Below are 20,000 nucleotides of genomic sequence, written 5' to 3' on the forward strand. Positions count from 1 at the left end.
ATTTTGTTTGTTTTAGTTTTCCTTATTTATTCATGACTCATTCATAATATGAATTATGGGCATATTCCTGTATTAGAGGAATATAGAGGAATATATTGGCTTGCTCACTGGGGGCTAGGACTCGGCCCTTGTAAAGCTGCTTTGTGACAACAACTGTTGTAAAAAGCGCTATATAAATAAAATTTGATTGATTGATATAGAGAGCACACATTTGTGTTCCTATAGAGCAGGCAGGTGGTGGCGTGGAGGTGGTGGGGGTGGAGGAGATGGAGGTGGTGGTGACGTGGTGGTGGTGGAGGAGATGGTGGAGGTGGTGGTGGTGGTGGTGACGTGGTGGTGGAGGTGACGTGTGCGTGGAGGTGTAGGTGGTGTAGGTGGTGGTGGTGGTGTAGGTGGTGGTGGAGGAGGTGGAGGTGACGTGTGCGTGGAGGTGTAGGTGGTGGTGTAGGTGGTGGTAGTGGTGTAGGTGGTGGAGGTGGAGGAGGTGGTGGTGGAGGAGATGGAGGTGGTGGTGACGTGGTGGTGGTGGAGGAGATGGTGGAGGTGGTGGTGGTGGAGGTGACGTGTGCGTGGAGGTGTAGGTGGTGTAGGTGGTGGTGGTGGTGTAGGTGGTGGAGGTGGAGGAGGTGGTGGTGGTGGTGTAGGTGGTGGTGTAGGTGGTGGTGTAGGTGGTGGTAGTGGTGTAGGAGGTGGAGGAGGTGTAGGTGGTGGTGTAGGTGGTGGTGGAGGAGGTGGAGGTGACATCCTCTTTCCTGTATTTTTGAGAATAGAGTTTAGAGTGAGACATGATGAGCAAGTTAGCTAGATGTTAAGCTTTCACAGAGACGCACACACTGTGGAGAGTTAGCTAAATGTTTAAGCTAGATGTTTAGCTTTCACAGAGACGCACTGTGGACGGGTCGAGTGACCGGCTACGTAGTGAATGAGGTGAAGAATGACTGAGACTGTGTGAGTTAAATTCAGTGATTTCTTTTCGTGTCTTACTGAAGACTAAACCATTTATATTTACATCCCCATTGGCGGCAGCTTTGGGCATGCGCAGTTCATTTGCAGTGTGGACGTGGAGCAGTGAGGGTCTGCTCTGAGTGTTGTGGGCGGGGCTCACGGCCCAGAGGACAGCAACTGAACAGCGTGTTTGTTCAGAGTCGCCAAAAGTCTCCAATAACACCACAAAAAGTTGCTAGATTTGTCGCTAGTCGCTTTTTACTACAAAAAAGGCGCTAGAGGGTCTGAAAAGTTGCTAAATATCGCTAAGTTGGCAACACTGCACACACCAAGGTTGCCAACTTTTCAAGATCACTTGGAGTGAGATTTGAACCTGGGGGGGGTGGCGAGTGTAAATTGTTGATGGGGGGGGGGGGGGGGGGATGTAAATTGGACACAAATTTTATTAGTCTTATATCATATTATATCTTGATCGATCAATCGCCAGTGGTTGGCGCCAGAGCGATCCAGTAACTCATTGAATCATAGATGTAGATCAGAGGTAAATAAACTAGACTTTTTTTTTTCGGCTTGAGACATCGGATGTGTGGCGTGAGAAGACAAATGCGTGTGTCTCACGCTCATTGCGTGAGAGTTGGCAACCCTGCACACACACACACACACACGCATATTCATGTGCTCGTACTCTTCACATGAATACACACTTTGATTTCAAATGCATAGATGACTTGGAGCCTATTCCAAGACACATTCCATTAAGACACACACGTACATTCAGCCTTAAATTCATGAATGATCATAAGCTAACATAGGACACCAACACCATCACGCTACTCAAAGGTAAAAACACACTTAATCACACACACACACACACACACGCGCGCACACGTGCATGCATACACACACACACGCGCGCACACGTGCATGCATACACACACACACACACACACACACGTGCATGCATACACACACACACGCACGCACGCACACACACACACACACACACACGTGCATGCATACACGCACGCACGCACGCACACACACACACACACACACACACACACACACACACCCACGTGCGTATGTGCCTGAACACTCACTCTTTCTTACTCACACACACACACACACACACGTGCGTATGTGCCTGAACACTCACTCTTTCTTACACACACACACACACACACACACACACACACACACACACACACACACGCGTATGTGCCTGAACACTCTTTCTTACTCACACACACACACACACACGTGCGTATGTGCCTGAACACACACACTTTCTTACTCACACACACACGCGCACACACACACACACACACGTGCGTATGTGCCTGAACACACACTCTTTCTTACTCACACACACACACACACACGCACACACGTGCGTATGTGCCTGAACACACACTCTTTCTTACTCACACACACACACGCACGCACACACACACACACACACACACACACACACACACACACACACGTGCGTATGTGCCTGAACACACACTCTTTCTTACTCACACACACACGCACGCACACACACACACGCGTGCGTATGTGCCTGAACACACACTCTTTCTTACTCACACACACACACACACACACACACGTGCGTATGTGCCTGAACACTCACTCTTTCTTACTCACACACACACACACACACACACACACACACACACACACACACACACACACGTGCGTATGTCCCTGAACACTCACTCTTTCTTACACACACACACACACACACACACACACACACACACACACACACACACACACACGTGCGTATGTGCCTGAACACTCTTTCTTACTCACACACACACACACACACACACACACACGTGCGTATGTGCCTGAACACACACTCTTTCTTACTCACACACACTTTCTTTTTTCTGATCCTGCCTCTTCGTTCAGGGTCTCCATGTATCACAAGTTCTATTTTAGGGTGTTTGGTTTCATCAGTGTACCATGACCCGCTGTGTGGTTCTTTAACAAGCCCTCCTCCTCTGACCTGTTCTGTGTTATCTGCATAGCGTTGGTGTCCAGACTGGGACAGAACCAGCCCCCCCCCCCCCCCACAGCCCTCTGGCACCTCTGTACTCCAGCATGACGACATCCTGTGGTCTCTTAGCAACCAGCCTGCATGCATGCACGTGTTACTGCTGTTGTACAATGCGCATGTACATAACCTCCCACACACACACACACACACACACACACACACATACACATATGTCATGCCAAGGAACATCACAAAATCGTGTTTCCAGTATCCATATTGCTGTATCTATCCAGTCCTGCATAGATATGCAGTAACCTGTACACACCGTTGTGTCCGTGTCCTCGTGTGGTTCCCCGTGTGTGGAGTTTCATCCTTACACCTTTCTGCTCCTGTAAATGACTCCACTGAGGACAGGATTCTGTTCTTTGATGTGATCTTTACCTTTTTGTGTTCTAGCTAGCAGCACTCTTTTGCTAGGTTTAGGGTTAGGGTCTTTAACTAGACGCGGGATCTCTGGCTAATCCAACGACCGAACCCTAGAGCGCTCCTCCCGTATGTGGAGCTGTAGATTAGAGCAGAGATTACAGGGAAACGTCCTGATGGTCTCCGCAGGTCTGCCTTGTCTCCCAGCTCCGAGCACCCAGCTCGTGCCTGTAATCCAGCACTAATCAAAGTAATCAAACTACTACACCTGCTCTTGAGATCAACACTAGGAATGAATTCTAGGCATTATAGATTTCTAGAATGGAATTAGTGCTCAGTTTGGCCATGAGTGTCAGGATTCTGTGCAGATTAGGTAGTCGGAATTTGGTGACAGGCAGAATTTTGGTTTTAGTTGGTGGGGAATTTTTGTTATTTGATGCTGTATCTGCAGGTCGATGGCAAAACAGCTGTCTGTTCTTAATCAATGATTTGTTTGCATTGTAATATACCAGAAACCAAGTTTTTGTAAAAACATCTTTGTCTATGCTGACACACCTTATAGTGGGTGAGTTTTATTACTTTGGTTATTATGAAGCAACTGAATTTGTCAAAGATGTGCCAACACCCCCAGCCTGTCTGATTGGTTCACATCAGGTCTGGTTGTGATTATGCAGTGGGAGAAATACAGTGTCACTGTAAGCTGGGAGTTTATCAATAAACTGGCTTCCAAGTTATTTCTCATAGTGCTCTAGTTTCTACTTATGGTGAGGCAGGTCCTGTCATTGAAGTGTTTATTGCTGTGAGTCCCAGTCTTCTTGGCAGTGGGAGGCAAGAGCTTGCGTCTGTAGAGCCCCCCCCCCCCCCCCTCAAACTCCCCCCACCCCCGCCCCTGGCCTATGCACGGGACTGTAGTGCTGCTCAGACTAACATGCACCCCCTGGTGTTTGCATGCAGTCATTGCATCCAGCAGATCCTGGAGGCGGTGCTTCACTGCCATCAAATGGGTGTGGTGCACCGAGACCTGAAGGTGAGTCACAGGTGTCATGTCGTTGTCTGCCAAGAGGTGTGTGAGGAAGCTTGATTCTATGTACGCGTGTGTGTGTGTGTGTGTGTGTGTGTGTGTGTGTGTGTGTCTGGGTTTACACAGGTGATATTCTGTGTGGTGTCAGTAGTAGAAGAATCGCTATCACTGTGTGTGCATTTGCTTTTGGAGATGTGAGAAGTTTGTGTATGTAAGTTATACATTTTTTGTGTAGTTTTCCATAGCTGTAGTCACACAACATCTGTCATTGATGTTCAGAGTCTCTTTCATGATTGTTCGAGTGGTTTATGAAAGGAAAGCTAAAGCTAAAATGTGGTGTGCTGTCCTCATGATGTCATCTGTCCAATGACACCATTTGAAAGCTTCTGTCTGCCCTTCAAACCCCAAAGCTTCAAACCCCAAAGTTTTGCTTCATTCAAACGAAAGTGTCGTTTCCTGTAAGGCACAGGCAGCAGAATTGCAGGCCATACTGACTCAGGTTTGAGTGCACATCTGACCTCTGACCTCTGACCATTGCTGGGAAATGTAGTTTTGTCTGTTTAGGTCTTTGTTGTTTGTGCAGTGTCAGGTTTAGGATAACTCTTATTAGGATTGCATTTGCAGTCCAACGTAAGGTTGAAATTTCTAACTGGTTTAGCCATGTTGCATCAAGAGATTGAGAGACACCTGTACTCACAGCAGTAAAATAATGGAACTGTTTCAGATCCTTCGCAGATATACTTGATTTTGGAAGATTAGATGCAGTCCACACCAGCTCCTGCAATCCTTTGTGATTTTGGCTGGCACATCTTTTCTGTGTGTGCGCGCGTGTGTGTGTGTTTTGTATTGTCTTGTTTTGCATGAGCTGGTCTCTCGAACGTGTTTGACATGAATGACGTGAATTGATGAGCACTCGTGCTATGAAGATTAGCATCAGTCATATTTAGATTCCAGCTATAGTCAATGGGATCATTTTCAAACAATATATTAATCATGGAATGTAAGCAGTGTTGTATAAAGTATTATACCTATACTTGAGTAAAAGTACAAGTACTCCATCAAAACACAACTCAGTGTGACATCGCCTTTATGATTGCCAGCTAATGTTAAGTGAAAACTGCAGCACGTCATGAATATAATTAGTAACTAGCGCTTACTGACAGTTCAAGCTGGAGTGTCTTCTGTGTGTTATATTTCTAACTTACATTGATGTGTTTCTTCAAGTTCAAAGGTGAATTTTAGAAGGCCATTTCACCCTCTTTAGGGAGGCAGAGATGGCACTTCATCCTATAGGAATTTACTTTTACTCCAGCAAACGCAAACATTGTTTCTAGGTAGGGCCAAGGTGGTCTCCTTCCTCAAACCCTGTCTCTAGGTAGGGCCAGGGTGGTCTCTTTCCTCACCGCCACCGCCATGATCACTCGATGTTGAAGGTGTGGAAGGTGCCAATATATTAGGGGTGGGAATCGTTTACTATCTCACGATTCGATTCGATTCCGATTTTGGGGGTCAATTCAATTCAAAAATCGATTTTCGATTCAAAATGATTTTCGATTCAAAAAACGATTTGATTTATAAAAATGTTTGCTTCAGTCTATAAAATCTGCATGATCTACTACAGTCTGCTTTGCAAGACAGAATGACAAATACAGAAAATTAAGTGTCTTTCACATTTAATTAACAAAAATTAAGTGCTTTGGTAAAATAAAATGGTTTTTGTTGTTACCAAAATTCTTGAGCTTCATTTTGCGAGCTGTCAGGGCTGGCTCGGATGCAGTTCCCCCAGCCGTCGCTAGGGGCACCAGAGTCAGTCCCAGACTAAACTGACGTAACCCTACGTTCTCGGCCAGTCTCTGCTTTCTCTGTGATTGCTTATCGTTTAATGGTGTCTCGCCACCTCTCTCTGTTATGCTTTCTCTTTACTTATTAGAGTATCTCATGCGTCGCTTCCTGACCCATCTCAAGTTTTCCCAGTCCTGTATATCTTCCTAACCGTTTTGCCTTTATTTTTGGGAAGGGTTTTATTTTGCTGCAGCATTTTTTGCCAGTTACGTCTGCTGGTGTCCTTGGTTTCGTTTTCGCGTTGCATTTATCCGTGCTGTTTTTTAGTTACTGTTGTTGTTTTGTTTCTTTCTACCGTCTCACTACGGTTGAGTGTTATTTTTCACGCGTTGTATTTTCCGCATTGGTTTTTTGTTTCTATTTACTCCGTGCCCTCGCGGTTTTGGTTTCTATTCTCATGCGCGTCAAGTCTTCCGTGTTGTTTTGTTTGTTTGTTCTGGGTCGCTGTGCGCATTTCCCTCTCGCTAATACATTTGAGTGTCAAACGTCTTGATCTTGCGAGCCGGCACTTGGGTCCATCCTTCTCTATATTATTTCACTTTGGTCCATCCTTCTCTATATTATTTCTCACCCTTCTCTATATTAACGCTCCCTTGCTCACCGCGTTACACAAGCCTTGGACACGAGCTACATTGTGTCCAGTTCGGTCTTCCCCGGCATTCGGTAAAAACCAAAATGAACCCATATTTTTGCCTTAATTGAAGACCGGACAGGTTAAATATCTCTTTCCTCCATGTGTTTTGAACCTTTTCCGCGCATGAGTGTGTCCCAGAACATGCTGCGTAAAGTCTCGCGTAATTTTGAAATTACGTAACGCGAGACTTCACCACGACTTAGAATCGATTTTGGGACATTTAAAATCGATTCTGAATCGTAGTAAATGAGAATCGATTTTTGATATATGAATCGATTTTTTGGCACACCTCTACAATATATGTACATTAAAACACCAACAAGCTTATTATGCAGCACTTATGCTGCTCTTCTGCTGTTACCAAACATGGTACCATCTCTTTTAATGAGATAAAAAGCTAATTATTTGGAATAATTTCGAGTATATGTGTATTTGTATAAATATATAAATTAAGCTGAAGGTGCTGGAAAATACTGAAAATGGACCTTCAAAGTGCCGTACAAGTGCATGAATTCCACCTTGTAACTTTGCACGTGCAAAAATCGAGAGGTGCACGACCTCGCAACGCGACCGTGCGCGTGGCCAACGGGCATGGGCGGAGCCAACACGCATGGGCGGAGCCACCGCGATTGCGTCATTTTTGCCGCGCGGACTCCTGCGGTAGTCACGACGTGTCAAGTGAACCTAGATTACGAAGCTCAAGTGTTGAGTGAAGGCAGCAGCAGAGTAAACGAGACGCGACCGGAGCATGCACAGTTTTCTCATAAGACAGCCTGATCGCTTGACCCGGTGACAGCGCCTGCTAACATGTTTATAATTGTAACGAGTAACTATACAGCACGTAAAAAATGTATTGGAGTAAAAGTATTAAACTGATGTGTAGGGGTTTCACCTACTAATCCTTTAAAGTAGATATAATTTGTTTTACCTTAATTATTAATCAGTCTCATTAATTTTAGAATCAGTCTCATATTCTAATTATACCAGAACCACAAGTTTAGTTATCAACTAAAGGTAATGAATGGTTTGGTATCTGAAGGATTTAACAATGAATTCTTTGGAGGTTTTGGCAACAACCACTTTTGAATGACATCAACACAGACAATTTGGTGAAAATAAATGATACATTTATTTAAAACCAACTATTCTAAAACACAAAGAGCATCAACATGGATCAGTATATTTACAGTGAAGACTCAGCATCTAGTGTGTGTGTGTGTAAAAAAAAGGGGAGGAGTAAGTGTGCGCGCTTGTGCGCGTGTGAGGAGGCGGAGTTGTAATCTCAGTTCTCCTATGGAGAACAAAGCAACTAAAATGGCGCCGACTTTAAACAGTAGAGCAGCGCGACTATGTTAATGAGCTCAGCTGGTTTATTCCAACGTGGTCAGAACAAAGAGTAATGGCGCTGGCTTACTAACCAAAAATTAATGTAGTGTGTCTGAGAATGGGAACTACAAGTTGTCAAATATTCAGAAGATAAAACATGGAGATTGCATGCCAGGTGGAGAACTTGTGTGTACAAATCTTAACGAAGTTTATGACAATAAAGTTAAACATTCAGAATGTATTAACAGAAAACTTGGTTAACTCTGCAGTTCAAGTAACTTTGCCCTTCTATAAACTATGCCCAGCGGTAAGAGTCTCACGTGTTGAGGGTTTTGGGTGGTTTCCTCGTCCTCCCTGAATTCTCCTGGAATTCTCTCACCGCCAACTCCTCGTTGATTAAAAGCGACGTCGTCCAGGTGTGCTGGGGAATCGTCCAGGAATGAGAGTCTCGTTCACGGTTTAACAACAGGGAATTGATCGCCTTTGTTTCAGTCCGTGTGGCCGCGTTAACAAGCTTGATTGAAGTAGTTAGGTGAATCTGTTGTCGCGGGTACCGTTGATCGGTTACTGGTTAGATTGCACCGTAACTCGGGCTCGTTAATTAAGTAGTACGACTTTCAGCTGTTTGCTGTTAGTCGTTGCAAAGTTCGCGTGTTCTCAAAGAAAACCGGAGAGAGAGAGAAGTGGCGGAGCCTCTCTTTAATAGGTCTAACCTCGGTGTCAGTCAAACCAGAGAGAGAGAAGTGGCGGAGCCTCTCTTTAATAGGTCTAACCTATGTGTCGGTCAAACCAGAGAGAGAGGGAGATATTACGGAGCCTCTCTTTAATAGGTCTAACCTATGTGTCGGTCAAACCAGAGAGAGAGGGAGATATTACGGAGCCTCTCTTTAATAGGTCTAACCTATGTGTCGGTCAAACCAGAGAGAGAGAGATGAATGGCTGTTCAGGGTATTTAAACACCTGAACTGTAGACACACCCTTACTTCCGTCAAAGCAAGCTTGTTCCATGTGTTTCCAGTGGTACTGCCACCTGCTGGTTTAGCATGGTACCTACAGATGGAAAATATGTAGTGAAGTAAAAGTGGAAGTAGGAGAAAAAAAATTATACATTTACATTTACATTTATGGCATTTGGCAGACGCCCTTATCCAGAGCGACTTACATTTTTATCTCATTTTTATACAAGTGAGCAATTGAGGGTTAAGGGCCTTGCTCAGGGGCACCTCAGTCATGGCCTCAGGTCTGGGGATCGAACCCACGACCCTCCGGTCACAAGACCAGTTCCCTAACCACCAGGCCATGACTGCCCCCATTATACTCCATACTGCCCCCCCCATTATACTCCAGTAAAGTACAGATACAGCATTTTAGTTCTAAAGTATAGTAGTGAAGTAGTTCTACTTCGTTATTATACAACTCTGGGTGTAAGAATTGTGTCAGAGAAAGGCTCTGTAACCTTTTAAGTATTGTGTTTAATAGATAATGTTTAATAATATAAGACTTAAACAACATAAGTTGTAGGGGTAAGAATCATTTACTATCTCATGATTCGATTCCGATTTTGGGGGGCCACGATTCGATTCAAAATCGATTTTCGATTCAAAAATGATTTGATTTATAAACATTTCTGCTTCAGTCTATAAAATCTGCACGATCTACTACAGTCTGCTTTGCAAGACAGAATGACAAATAAAGTGTCTCACATATAATTAACAAAAATAGTGCTCTGGTAAAAGCCCTCTCGCTAATACATTTGACAGGTGTCAAACGTCTTGCTCTTGCGAGCCGGCACTTGGGTCCACCCTTCTCTATATTATTTCACGTGGTGTGTACATTCCCATGCTCACCGCGTTACACAAGCCTTGCACACAAGCTTCATTGTGTCAAATTCGGTCTTTGCCTTAAACAAAGATGGGGCCGGTTGAATATCTCTTTCCTCCATTTGTTTTGAAACTTTTCCACGCATGAGTGTGTCCCAGAACCTGCTGTGTAAAGTCTCGTGTAATTTTGTAATTACGTAACGCGAGACTTCACCATGACTTAGAATCGATCAGCTTGTAAACCCCACCTCCTGTGTCTTCCCTGAGACTGTTTCAGTTGAAAAATGTGATGAGTTTGCAATATTTTTTTAGCAACAAGATTACTAGTATAAGGCAAAACATAGCAACAAGCACTAATAGACCATCAACCCTTATATCAGTTACTCAGCCTAACTTTAATATGTCTTATTTCCAAGAAGTTGACATGGTAACACTACTTGATGTGATCTCATCACTAAAATCCTCTACATGTGAACTGGACCCTTTACCAACATGCTTTTTCAAGCAGGTTCTGAACTCATTAGCAAATGAAGTTCTAACGATTGTTAATCAGTCTCTGCAATTGGGTGAATTCCCTAATATTCTTAAAACTGCAATGGTTAAACCATTATTAAAGAACAGAATCCTTGATCCCACAGCTCTCAATAACTATCGACCTATATCTAACCTTTCCTTTCTTAGCAAAATCATTGAAAAAGTGTCAATCCAGTTGAATGATTGTCAAAGTAAATCAGATAAATGACACTTTTCAGTCTGGTTTCAGAGCTCTCCACGGCACTGAAACAGCACTAGTTAATGTAGTAAATGACCAGAGATTGAATAAGGATGCATGCAAACTTTCAGTCCTTTTTCTGCTAGATTTAAGCGCTGCTTTTGACACTGTTGATCATGAAATACTTCTTGATCGACTACAGAGCTGGGTAGGCCTTAGTGGCTTAGTCTTAGACTGGTTTAGATCGTACCTAACTGGGCGTGATTACTATGTAGCATTAGGTACCTCTTCCTCCACACGTCAAAAAATAACTTGTGGCGTCCCCCAAGGATCAATTCTTGGGCCGTTACTGTTCAACCTATATATGCTCCCGTTACCACATATCATTAACAAACATGGTATTAGTTATCATCAATATGCAGATGACACTCAACTTTACATTTATCTAGAACCTAAAGCCCTAAAATCAATTTGCTCACTGTTTGACTGTATAGGTGATATACAGACATGGATGTCTGACAATTTTCTGCAGTTAAATAAAGAGAAGACAGAGGTTCTTGTTCTTGGTAGTGATTCACAAAGGAATGATGTCCAGACTTATTTAAATCAAATGAATCTGAATGCCAAGCTACGTGTTAAGAACCTGGGTGTCACCTTTGATAATGAGCTCAGCTTCAAATCCCACATCTTGACTACATGCAAGACAGCTTATTTTCACGTTCGAAACATTGCTAAGGTCTGAGATATGCTCTCTCCTGTTCACAGTGAAAAATTTGTCCATGCATTTATCACATCAAGGCTAGATTAATGTAACGCAGTTCTATCTGCTCTTCCAAAGAGCTCCATTTCTCACCTACTGCGAGTTCAGAACGCTGCTGCAAGGGTTCTGAACCACTGGAGTAAGAGAGATCATATTACACGTACGTGTGCACTTACGCCAGAGGCACATACAAACAAAAACCAACAAATGCCCACACACAAACACACACCCTTCATGGGATGCTCTATCCACACCAGGATCTGATTCTCTTTTGCACATGGACATTTGACTCAAATATGTTTTTGATTTTTTTGTAAACACAGCTGGTGTGTTTGTGTCTGCATGTTTTTGTACATGTAGCTGTGGAAGGACTGTGGAACGTGATGCAGGTTGAGACAGAAGATGAATTAGAGGGAGATGGAGACTTTTTCCAGACCCTCTCACACTCTGAGAGAACTTCAGCGTTCGTCAAAGTGTGATACGTTCAGCCGTGAGGTTTGGGTTATCTCTTGGGTTAGCTCTGTGGGTGCAGGCCAGCTTGTCCATTCAGCAGTGGCACTGAGCCGTAGTGATGCGATACCACCACATTTTGTGGGCAAAAACACTACCTTAAAAACAAAAAACAAGCTTGTCAGTGGGAGTAACGAATTGGCACAAAGTGGGATGTGTGGGGGTTCCTTTACTCGGGAAGCTACAGGGTGAAAGGTTGTATGTGGACAGGCCCAGTTCTGCTGTAAGGAGCAGGAGTTTGTTCACTTCACTGAGTGGTGCAGAGGCCAGTATAGCGTAGTAGAGAGAGAGAGGGATAGAGAGAGAGAGAGAGAGGGAGAGAGAGAGAGAGATGCATCACAGTGACACCAAGCCCCTGCAAAGAGACAAAAGTCTTGTGTTTAAACTGCAGTGTTGTTTTTGTGTGTGTGCATGCGCGTGTGTGCGTGCGCTGTCAGAATCAATAAATTTATGAGTTATAGCATTGTCCATTTTACAGTTACGTGTGTATCTGTGTGTGTGTGTGTGTGTGTGTGTGTGTGTATTGGGGAATCCCATGAGAGAGAGCACAGTGTTAGTATCTATCAGTGACAGAAAGTAATGAGGCTGCTAATGTGGGTCGTCTGATAGGTACACCACACACACATACACAAACACACACACGCACACACACACACCACCTCACATTTAGTAGAGAGAGATTTGAGTTTTATAACCACAGTCTGGTGAAATATTCCATCTTGTCTTGATCCAAGATGACACAATCACACCACCGTTGAGCTTTAAGTGGATTCTCTCTACGGGTGCAGGCCCAGGTGTGCCGCAAGACAAAGTGTAGATTAACCTCTAATCTGTTGTGTGCTTAACCTTTAAAAGATTTGGGGTTAGAACAATGCATGGTGTTAACTTGCCAGTGTGTCTATGTGTGTGTTCATGTGTTCTGATATTGTGGGTGTGTTTTCCTGCATTACTCATGTTTCTGAACAGCTCTCAACTGTTTGTGTGTGTGTGTATATGACTGCATGCATATGACGGACAGAGTTTGGTGTCTGGCCATCTGTGAGCATGCGTTTATGATGCAGAGGTGTGTGAGTGTGAGGTGTGTGTGTGAGTGTGAGGTGTGTGTGTGAAGTGTGTGTGTGTGTGAGGTGTGAGTGTGAGTGTGTGTGTGAGGTGTGAGTGTGTGTGTGTGAGGTGTGAGTGTGTGTGTGTGTGTGTGTGTGTGTGTGTGTGTGTGTGTGTGTGTGTGTGATGTACTCATGTCCTATCCCCCCTTTCTACCTCCAGCCAGAGAACCTGCTTCTGGCCAGCAAGTGTAAGAACGCTGCAGTGAAGCTGGCGGACTTTGGCTTGGCCATCGAGGTGCAGGGAGACCAGCAGGCATGGTTCGGTATGTAGCCCCGCCTCTTCCAGCAGGCATGGTTCGGTACGTAGCCCCGCCTCTTCCAGCAGGCATGGTTTGGTACGTAGCCCCGCCTCTTCCAGCAGGCGTGGCTCGGTATGTAGCTCCGCCTCTTTCAGGAGGCGTGGTTCGGTATGTAGCTCCGCCTCTGCCTGCAGGTGTGGTTCGGTACGTAGCTCCGCCTCTTCCAGGAGGCGTGGTTTGGTTTGTAGCTCCGCCTCTGTCTGCAGGTGTGGTTCGTACGTAGCTCTGCATCTTCCAGGATGCGTAGTTCAGTATGTAGCTCCGCCTCTGCCTACAGGTGTGGTTCGGTATGTACCAGTACCTCGGCCTCTGTGTAGTCTCCCTTTCACAGCATGTTCACCATTGCTTACAAATTTTGCCACTGAAAATGCTAGTTTTCTGTTCGTATTGGTCTTTTGAAGATGGAAATTTCTAGTTGTTTTAAAGGAGCCATGAGCAGACATGTTTACCCACTGAAGGAGTCCAACCTGTAATTGGTTATCTGGTTAATACAACTGCACTGTTTCAAATGTGTAGTTGCTGATTTCAGAGCCCAACACACCCCCCATCACATCTATTTTAGTGATGCTCTCAGGAGGGAAAGGCAGTTCCGCTCAAACTGTCTTCAGTATAAATAGCATAGGTGAGGTTTGAAATGTAGTCCCTGTGGTTTCTAATTTCAGGGTTAACGGTAGGTCTAGTTACAGTTAGGTGAGCTTTCAAGAGTTTAAGTTACCTTAGATGCCTAAATACATTAGTTTTTGTGATTATGATTATTACATATGAGTGTGTGCATGCGCATGTGTGTGTGCGCGTGTGTGTGTGTGTGCGGTCACACGTGTGTTTGTGTAATGCAGGATTTGCAGGGACACCAGGGTATTTGTCCCCTGAGGTGCTGAGGAAGGAGGCGTATGGAAAACCTGTGGACATCTGGGCCTGTGGTAATGAAACACACTCAAATACACTCAAACACACTCAAACACAAGATACACACTCAAACACACGCAAACACACTCAAACACAAGATACACACTCAAACACAAGATACACACTCAAACACACTCAAACACACGCAAACACACTCAAACACAAGATACACACTCAAACACAAGATACACACTCAAACACACTCAAACACAAGATACACACTCAAACACACTCAAACACACTCAAACACAAGATACACACTCAAACACACGCAAACACACTCAAACACAAGATACACACTCAAACACACGCAAACACACTCAAACACACTCAAACACAAGATACACACTCAAACACACACAAACACACGCAAACACAAGATACACACTCAAACACAAGATACACACTCAAACACACGCAAACACACGCAAACACACGCAAACACACTCAAACACACGCAAACACACTCAAACACAAGATACACACTCAAACACACGCAAACACACTCAAACACAAGATACACACTCAAACACACACAAACACAAGATATACACTCAAACACACGCAAACACACTCAAACACAAGATACACACTCAAACACAAGATATACATTCAAACACTACATCTTTTCCTTTTTTTTTCCTTTTTTTTATTTCTTTCTGTCTAAATTGTTGTTGTTGTCATGGTGACCGGTGTCGGCCAGAGGAGGATGGGTTCCCCCCCTGAGTCTTGGTTCCTCTCAAGGTTTCTTCCTCATGCAAAAAACTAGGGAGTTTTTCCTTGCCACTGTCGCCCCTTAGCTTGCTCACTGGGGGCTAGGACTCGGCACTTGTAAAGCTGCTTTGTGACAACAACTGTTGTAAAAAGCGCTATATAAATAAAATTTGATTGATTGATTGATTGACTTGTAAAGCTGCTTTGTGACAACAACTGTTGTAAAAAGCGCTATATAAATAAAATTTGATTGATTGATTGATTGATTGATTGAAACACACGCAAACACACTCAAACACAAGATACACACTCAAACACACTCAAACACACTCAAATACACGCAAACACACTCAAACACAAGATACACACTCAAACACACTCAAACACAAGACACACTCAAACACACGCAAACACACTCAAACACAAGATACACACTCAAATACACTCAAACACACTCGAACACAAGATACACACTCAAACATACGCAAACACAAGATACACACTCAAACACAAGATACACACTCAAACACAAGATACACACTCAAACACACTTAAACACACTCAAACACAAGATACACACTCAAACACAAGATACACACTCAAACACAAGATACACACGCAAACACAAGATACACACACTCAAACACAAGACACACACACTCAAACACAAGACACACACACTCAAACACAAGACATACAACACACACTCAAACAAAAGACACACACTCAAACACAAGACACACAACACACACACTCAAACACAAGACACACACACTCAAACACAAGACACACACACTCAAACACAAGACACACACACTCAAACGCAAGACACACACTCAAACACAAGACACACAACACACACACTCAAACACAAGACACACACACTCAAACGCAAGACACACACACTCAAACACAAGACACACACTCAAACACAAGACACACAACACACACACTCAAACACAAGACACACACACTCAAACGCAAGACACACACACTCAAACGCAAGACACAAAACACACACACTCAAACACAAGACACACACACTCAAACACAAGATACACACACTCAAACACAAGACACACAACACTCTCAAACACAAGACACGCACACTCAAACACAAGACACGCACACTCAAACACAAGACACGCACACTCAAACACAAGACACACAACACTCTCAAACACAAGACACACAACACTCTCAAACACAAGACACACAGCACTCTCAAACACAAGACACACAGCACTCTCAAACACAAGACACACAGCACTCTCAAACACAAGACACGCACACTCAAACACAAGACACGCACACTCAAACACAAGACACGCACACTCAAACACAAGACACACAACACACACTCTCAAATGCAAGACACACACACTCAAACGCAAGACACACACACTCAAACGCAAGACACACACACTCAAACGCAAGACACGCACACTCAAACGCAAGACACGCACACTCAAACGCAAGACACGCAAGACACACAACACACACACTCAAACGCAAGACACACACACTCAAACGCAAGACACACACACTCAAACGCAAGACACAAAACACACACACTCAAACACAAGACACACACACTCAAACACAAGATACACACACTCAAACACAAGACACGCACACTCAAACACAAGACACGCACACTCAAACACAAGACACGCACACTCAAACACAAGACACACAACACTCTCAAACACAAGACACACAACACTCTCAAACACAAGACACACAGCACTCTCAAACACAAGACACACAGCACTCTCAAACACAAGACACACAGCACTCTCAAACACAAGACACGCACACTCAAACACAAGACACGCACACTCAAACACAAGACACGCACACTCAAACACAAGACACGCACACTCAAACACAAGACACGCACACTCAAACACAAGACACACAACACACACTCTCAAATGCAAGACACACACACTCAAACGCAAGACACACACACTCAAACGCAAGACACACACACTCAAACGCAAGACACGCACACTCAAACGCAAGACACGCACACTCAAACGCAAGACACACAACACACACACTCAAACGCAAGACACACACACTCAAACACAAGACACACACACTCAAACACAAGACACACAACACTCTCAAACACAAGACACACACTCTCAAACACAAGACACACACTCAGATACTCAAACAAAACACACATGTGCTCAAACTCAAACATAAACTCTTTCACTCTGTTCCAAGCCCTGCACATTCCTGCAAATATGAAGAGTGAACACAAAAATACAAGAGAAAGTCAGTATTGTGTATGCGTGCGTGCGTGCCTGTGTGTGTGTGTGTGTGTCTCAGGTGTGATCCTCTACATTCTCCTGGTTGGCTACCCTCCATTCTGGGATGAAGACCAGCATAAACTGTACCAGCAGATCAAGGCTGGAGCTTATGATGTGAGTCGCTCCTCATTCTCTCCTCCGTTCTCCACGTCCTTATTTCCACCTCTCACAGATGAAGTCTTCTGTTTCTCAAAATCATTTTACTCATATGCATTTTATACCTGCTTCCTCAGTTCCTGTATTAATTTCTGTTACGTAAATTCTGAATTTACAGCTACAGTGTCACTTAAATGGACTAATAATTGGAGTAGAACGGGTTAACTGCAGACATTAGTGTCCCCCTAGAGGGCTGATGTGGACAGCTAACATAGTGGCATACGTGTCAGGACAGCTGTCCCAGGAGGACGCCAGGTGTTCAGACCTGATCAGTTTAATTCTGTCTCACTGCTATGTCTCACTGAAAGAAGACACAACGCTGTGATGATTTTTGTTCTGCCAATATGTTTGACTGTAGTCAAAAAACTGTCAAAAAAAGACTGTATAACCTGACCGTAGGCTGAAACGTAGCCCGAAGACTCACCTGTTTGTTGAGTTCTTACCAGAGCACTAATTCAGCTGATACCACTTGCCGTTGTTCTTAAATTGTATGTCTGTTTATGGTTATTTGTGCTTCTAGGCAAATGTCTAACTTGCAAAACACTAGGTAATAATATTGACTCCTGTAGTTTAGTAGTAGTCTGACTCAATGGTGTCTTGAATTCTGGCCTATCTGTACTATTTCCTAGGATGTATTCTGTGATCAGAAGCAAAGCACTTTATAAGTCGCTCTGGATAAGAGCGTCTGCTAAATGCCGTAAATGTAGAGATGCTCTCCCTGGATTAGACCTCATGACCTGTAGGTAATCAGACCTCATGACCTGTAGGTAATCAGACCTCATGTGCCAAGGCTGTTTAACCTGTGCAGGAGGACAACGTTTTGCTTGGCTGTCTGTGCACTGCAGTCCTTCTGATATTTTCTGGTAGTTTCCGTCACCTGAGTGGGACACGGTCACTCCGGAAGCCAAAAATCTGATCAACCAGATGTTGACCATCAATCCAGCCAAGAGAATCACTGCTCAGGAGGCACTTAAACACCCCTGGGTCTGCGTAAGTACACACACACACCATTGATACCCAGAATCCACCCAAACACACGCTTGTGCAAACTCATGTCAACATCTAATGCGTCACAGTGTCAATTCTGCTTATTTCCAATAGCAACGATCCACGGTGGCCTCCATGATGCACAGACAGGAGACGGTGGAATGTCTGAAGAAGTTTAACGCCAGGAGGAAACTGAAGGTGTTTCTCTCTCTCACACACACACACACACACACACACACACACACACACACACACACACACACACACACACACACACAGGATTCCAAAAAAGTTGGGACACTAAACAAATTGTGAATTAAACTGAATGCAATGATGTGGAGGTGCCAACATCTAATATTTTATTCAGAAAAGAACACAAATCACAGATCAAAAGTTTAAACAGAGAGAGTGTTTCAATTTAAGGGAAAAATATGTTGTTTCTAAATTTAATGGCGTCAACAAATCCCAAAAAAATTGGGACAAGGCCATTTTTACCACTGTGTGGCATCTCCCCCTTCTTACAACACTCAACAGACGTCTGGGGACAGAGGAGACCAGTTTCTAGGAGTGCTCTCCCATTCGTGTCTAATACAGGCCTCTAACTGTTCAATTGTCTTGGGCCTTCTTTGTCACACCTTCCTCTTTATGATGCACCAAATGTTCTCTATAGGTGAAAGATCTGGACTGCAGGCTGGCCATTTCAGTACCCGGATCCTTCTCCTACGTAGCCATGATGTTGTGATTGCTGCAGAATGTGGTTTGGCATTATCTTGTTGAATAATACAGGGTCTTCCCTGAAAGAGACGACGTCTAGATGGGAGCAGATGTTGTTCTAGAACCTGAACATAGTTCTCTGCATTAATGGTGCCTTTCCAGACATGCAAGCTGCCCATGCCACAAGCACTCATGCAATCCCATACCATCAGTGATGCAGGCTTCTGAACGGAGCGTTGATAACAACTTGGGTTATCCTTGTCCTCTCTGGTCCAGATGACATGGCGTCCCAGTGTTCCATAAAGAACTTCAAATCGTCCCTCATCTGACCACAGAACAGTCTTCCATTTTGCCCACACTCCATTTTAAATGACCCCTGGCCCAGTGTAAACGTCTGAGTTTGTGGAGCTTTCTTAGAAATGGCTTCCTCTTTGCACTGTAGAGTTTCAGCTGGCAATGGTGGACTGTGTTCACTGACGATGCTTTCTGGAAATATTCCTGAGCCCATTCTGTTATTTCCTTGACAGTGGCGCCTGTTTGAGGTGCAGTGACGTTTAAGGGCCCGGAGATCACGATCATCCAGTAGAGTTTTACGGCCTTGACCCTTACGCACAGCGATTGTTCCAGATTCTCTGAATCTTTTGATGATGTTATGCACGATGATGATAACGTAAAAGTCTTTGCTATTTTATGCTGGGTAACATCATTCTGGTATTGCTGTTTCTGTGCAACAATGGTGGAATTGGTGATTATCTTATCATCTTGGCTTCAGAGAGACACACCGACACACACT

At 44.1% G+C, this 20,000-nt stretch overlaps 1 protein-coding gene across 3 annotated transcripts in view; it reads left to right on the forward strand.

Annotated features, from left to right (window-relative positions):
• LOC143505483 (calcium/calmodulin-dependent protein kinase type II subunit beta-like) overlaps positions 1-20,000 on the forward strand; it is a 50,675-nt gene that overhangs the window by 24,218 nt on the left and 6,457 nt on the right. For all 3 annotated transcript variants that reach the window (XM_076996152.1, XM_076996154.1, XM_076996153.1), the window contains exons 5-10: positions 4,331-4,403; positions 13,268-13,370; positions 14,243-14,326; positions 17,370-17,464; positions 18,374-18,496; positions 18,608-18,691. In XM_076996152.1, the coding sequence (XP_076852267.1) occupies positions 4,331-4,403; positions 13,268-13,370; positions 14,243-14,326; positions 17,370-17,464; positions 18,374-18,496; positions 18,608-18,691 (562 nt within the window). The remainder of the gene's footprint in view (positions 1-4,330; positions 4,404-13,267; positions 13,371-14,242; positions 14,327-17,369; positions 17,465-18,373; positions 18,497-18,607; positions 18,692-20,000) is intronic.

The sequence above is a fragment of the Brachyhypopomus gauderio genome, unplaced genomic scaffold, assembly GCF_052324685.1.
Source record: "Brachyhypopomus gauderio isolate BG-103 unplaced genomic scaffold, BGAUD_0.2 sc373, whole genome shotgun sequence".
In the NCBI taxonomy this organism is placed as follows: domain Eukaryota; kingdom Metazoa; phylum Chordata; class Actinopteri; order Gymnotiformes; family Hypopomidae; genus Brachyhypopomus; species Brachyhypopomus gauderio.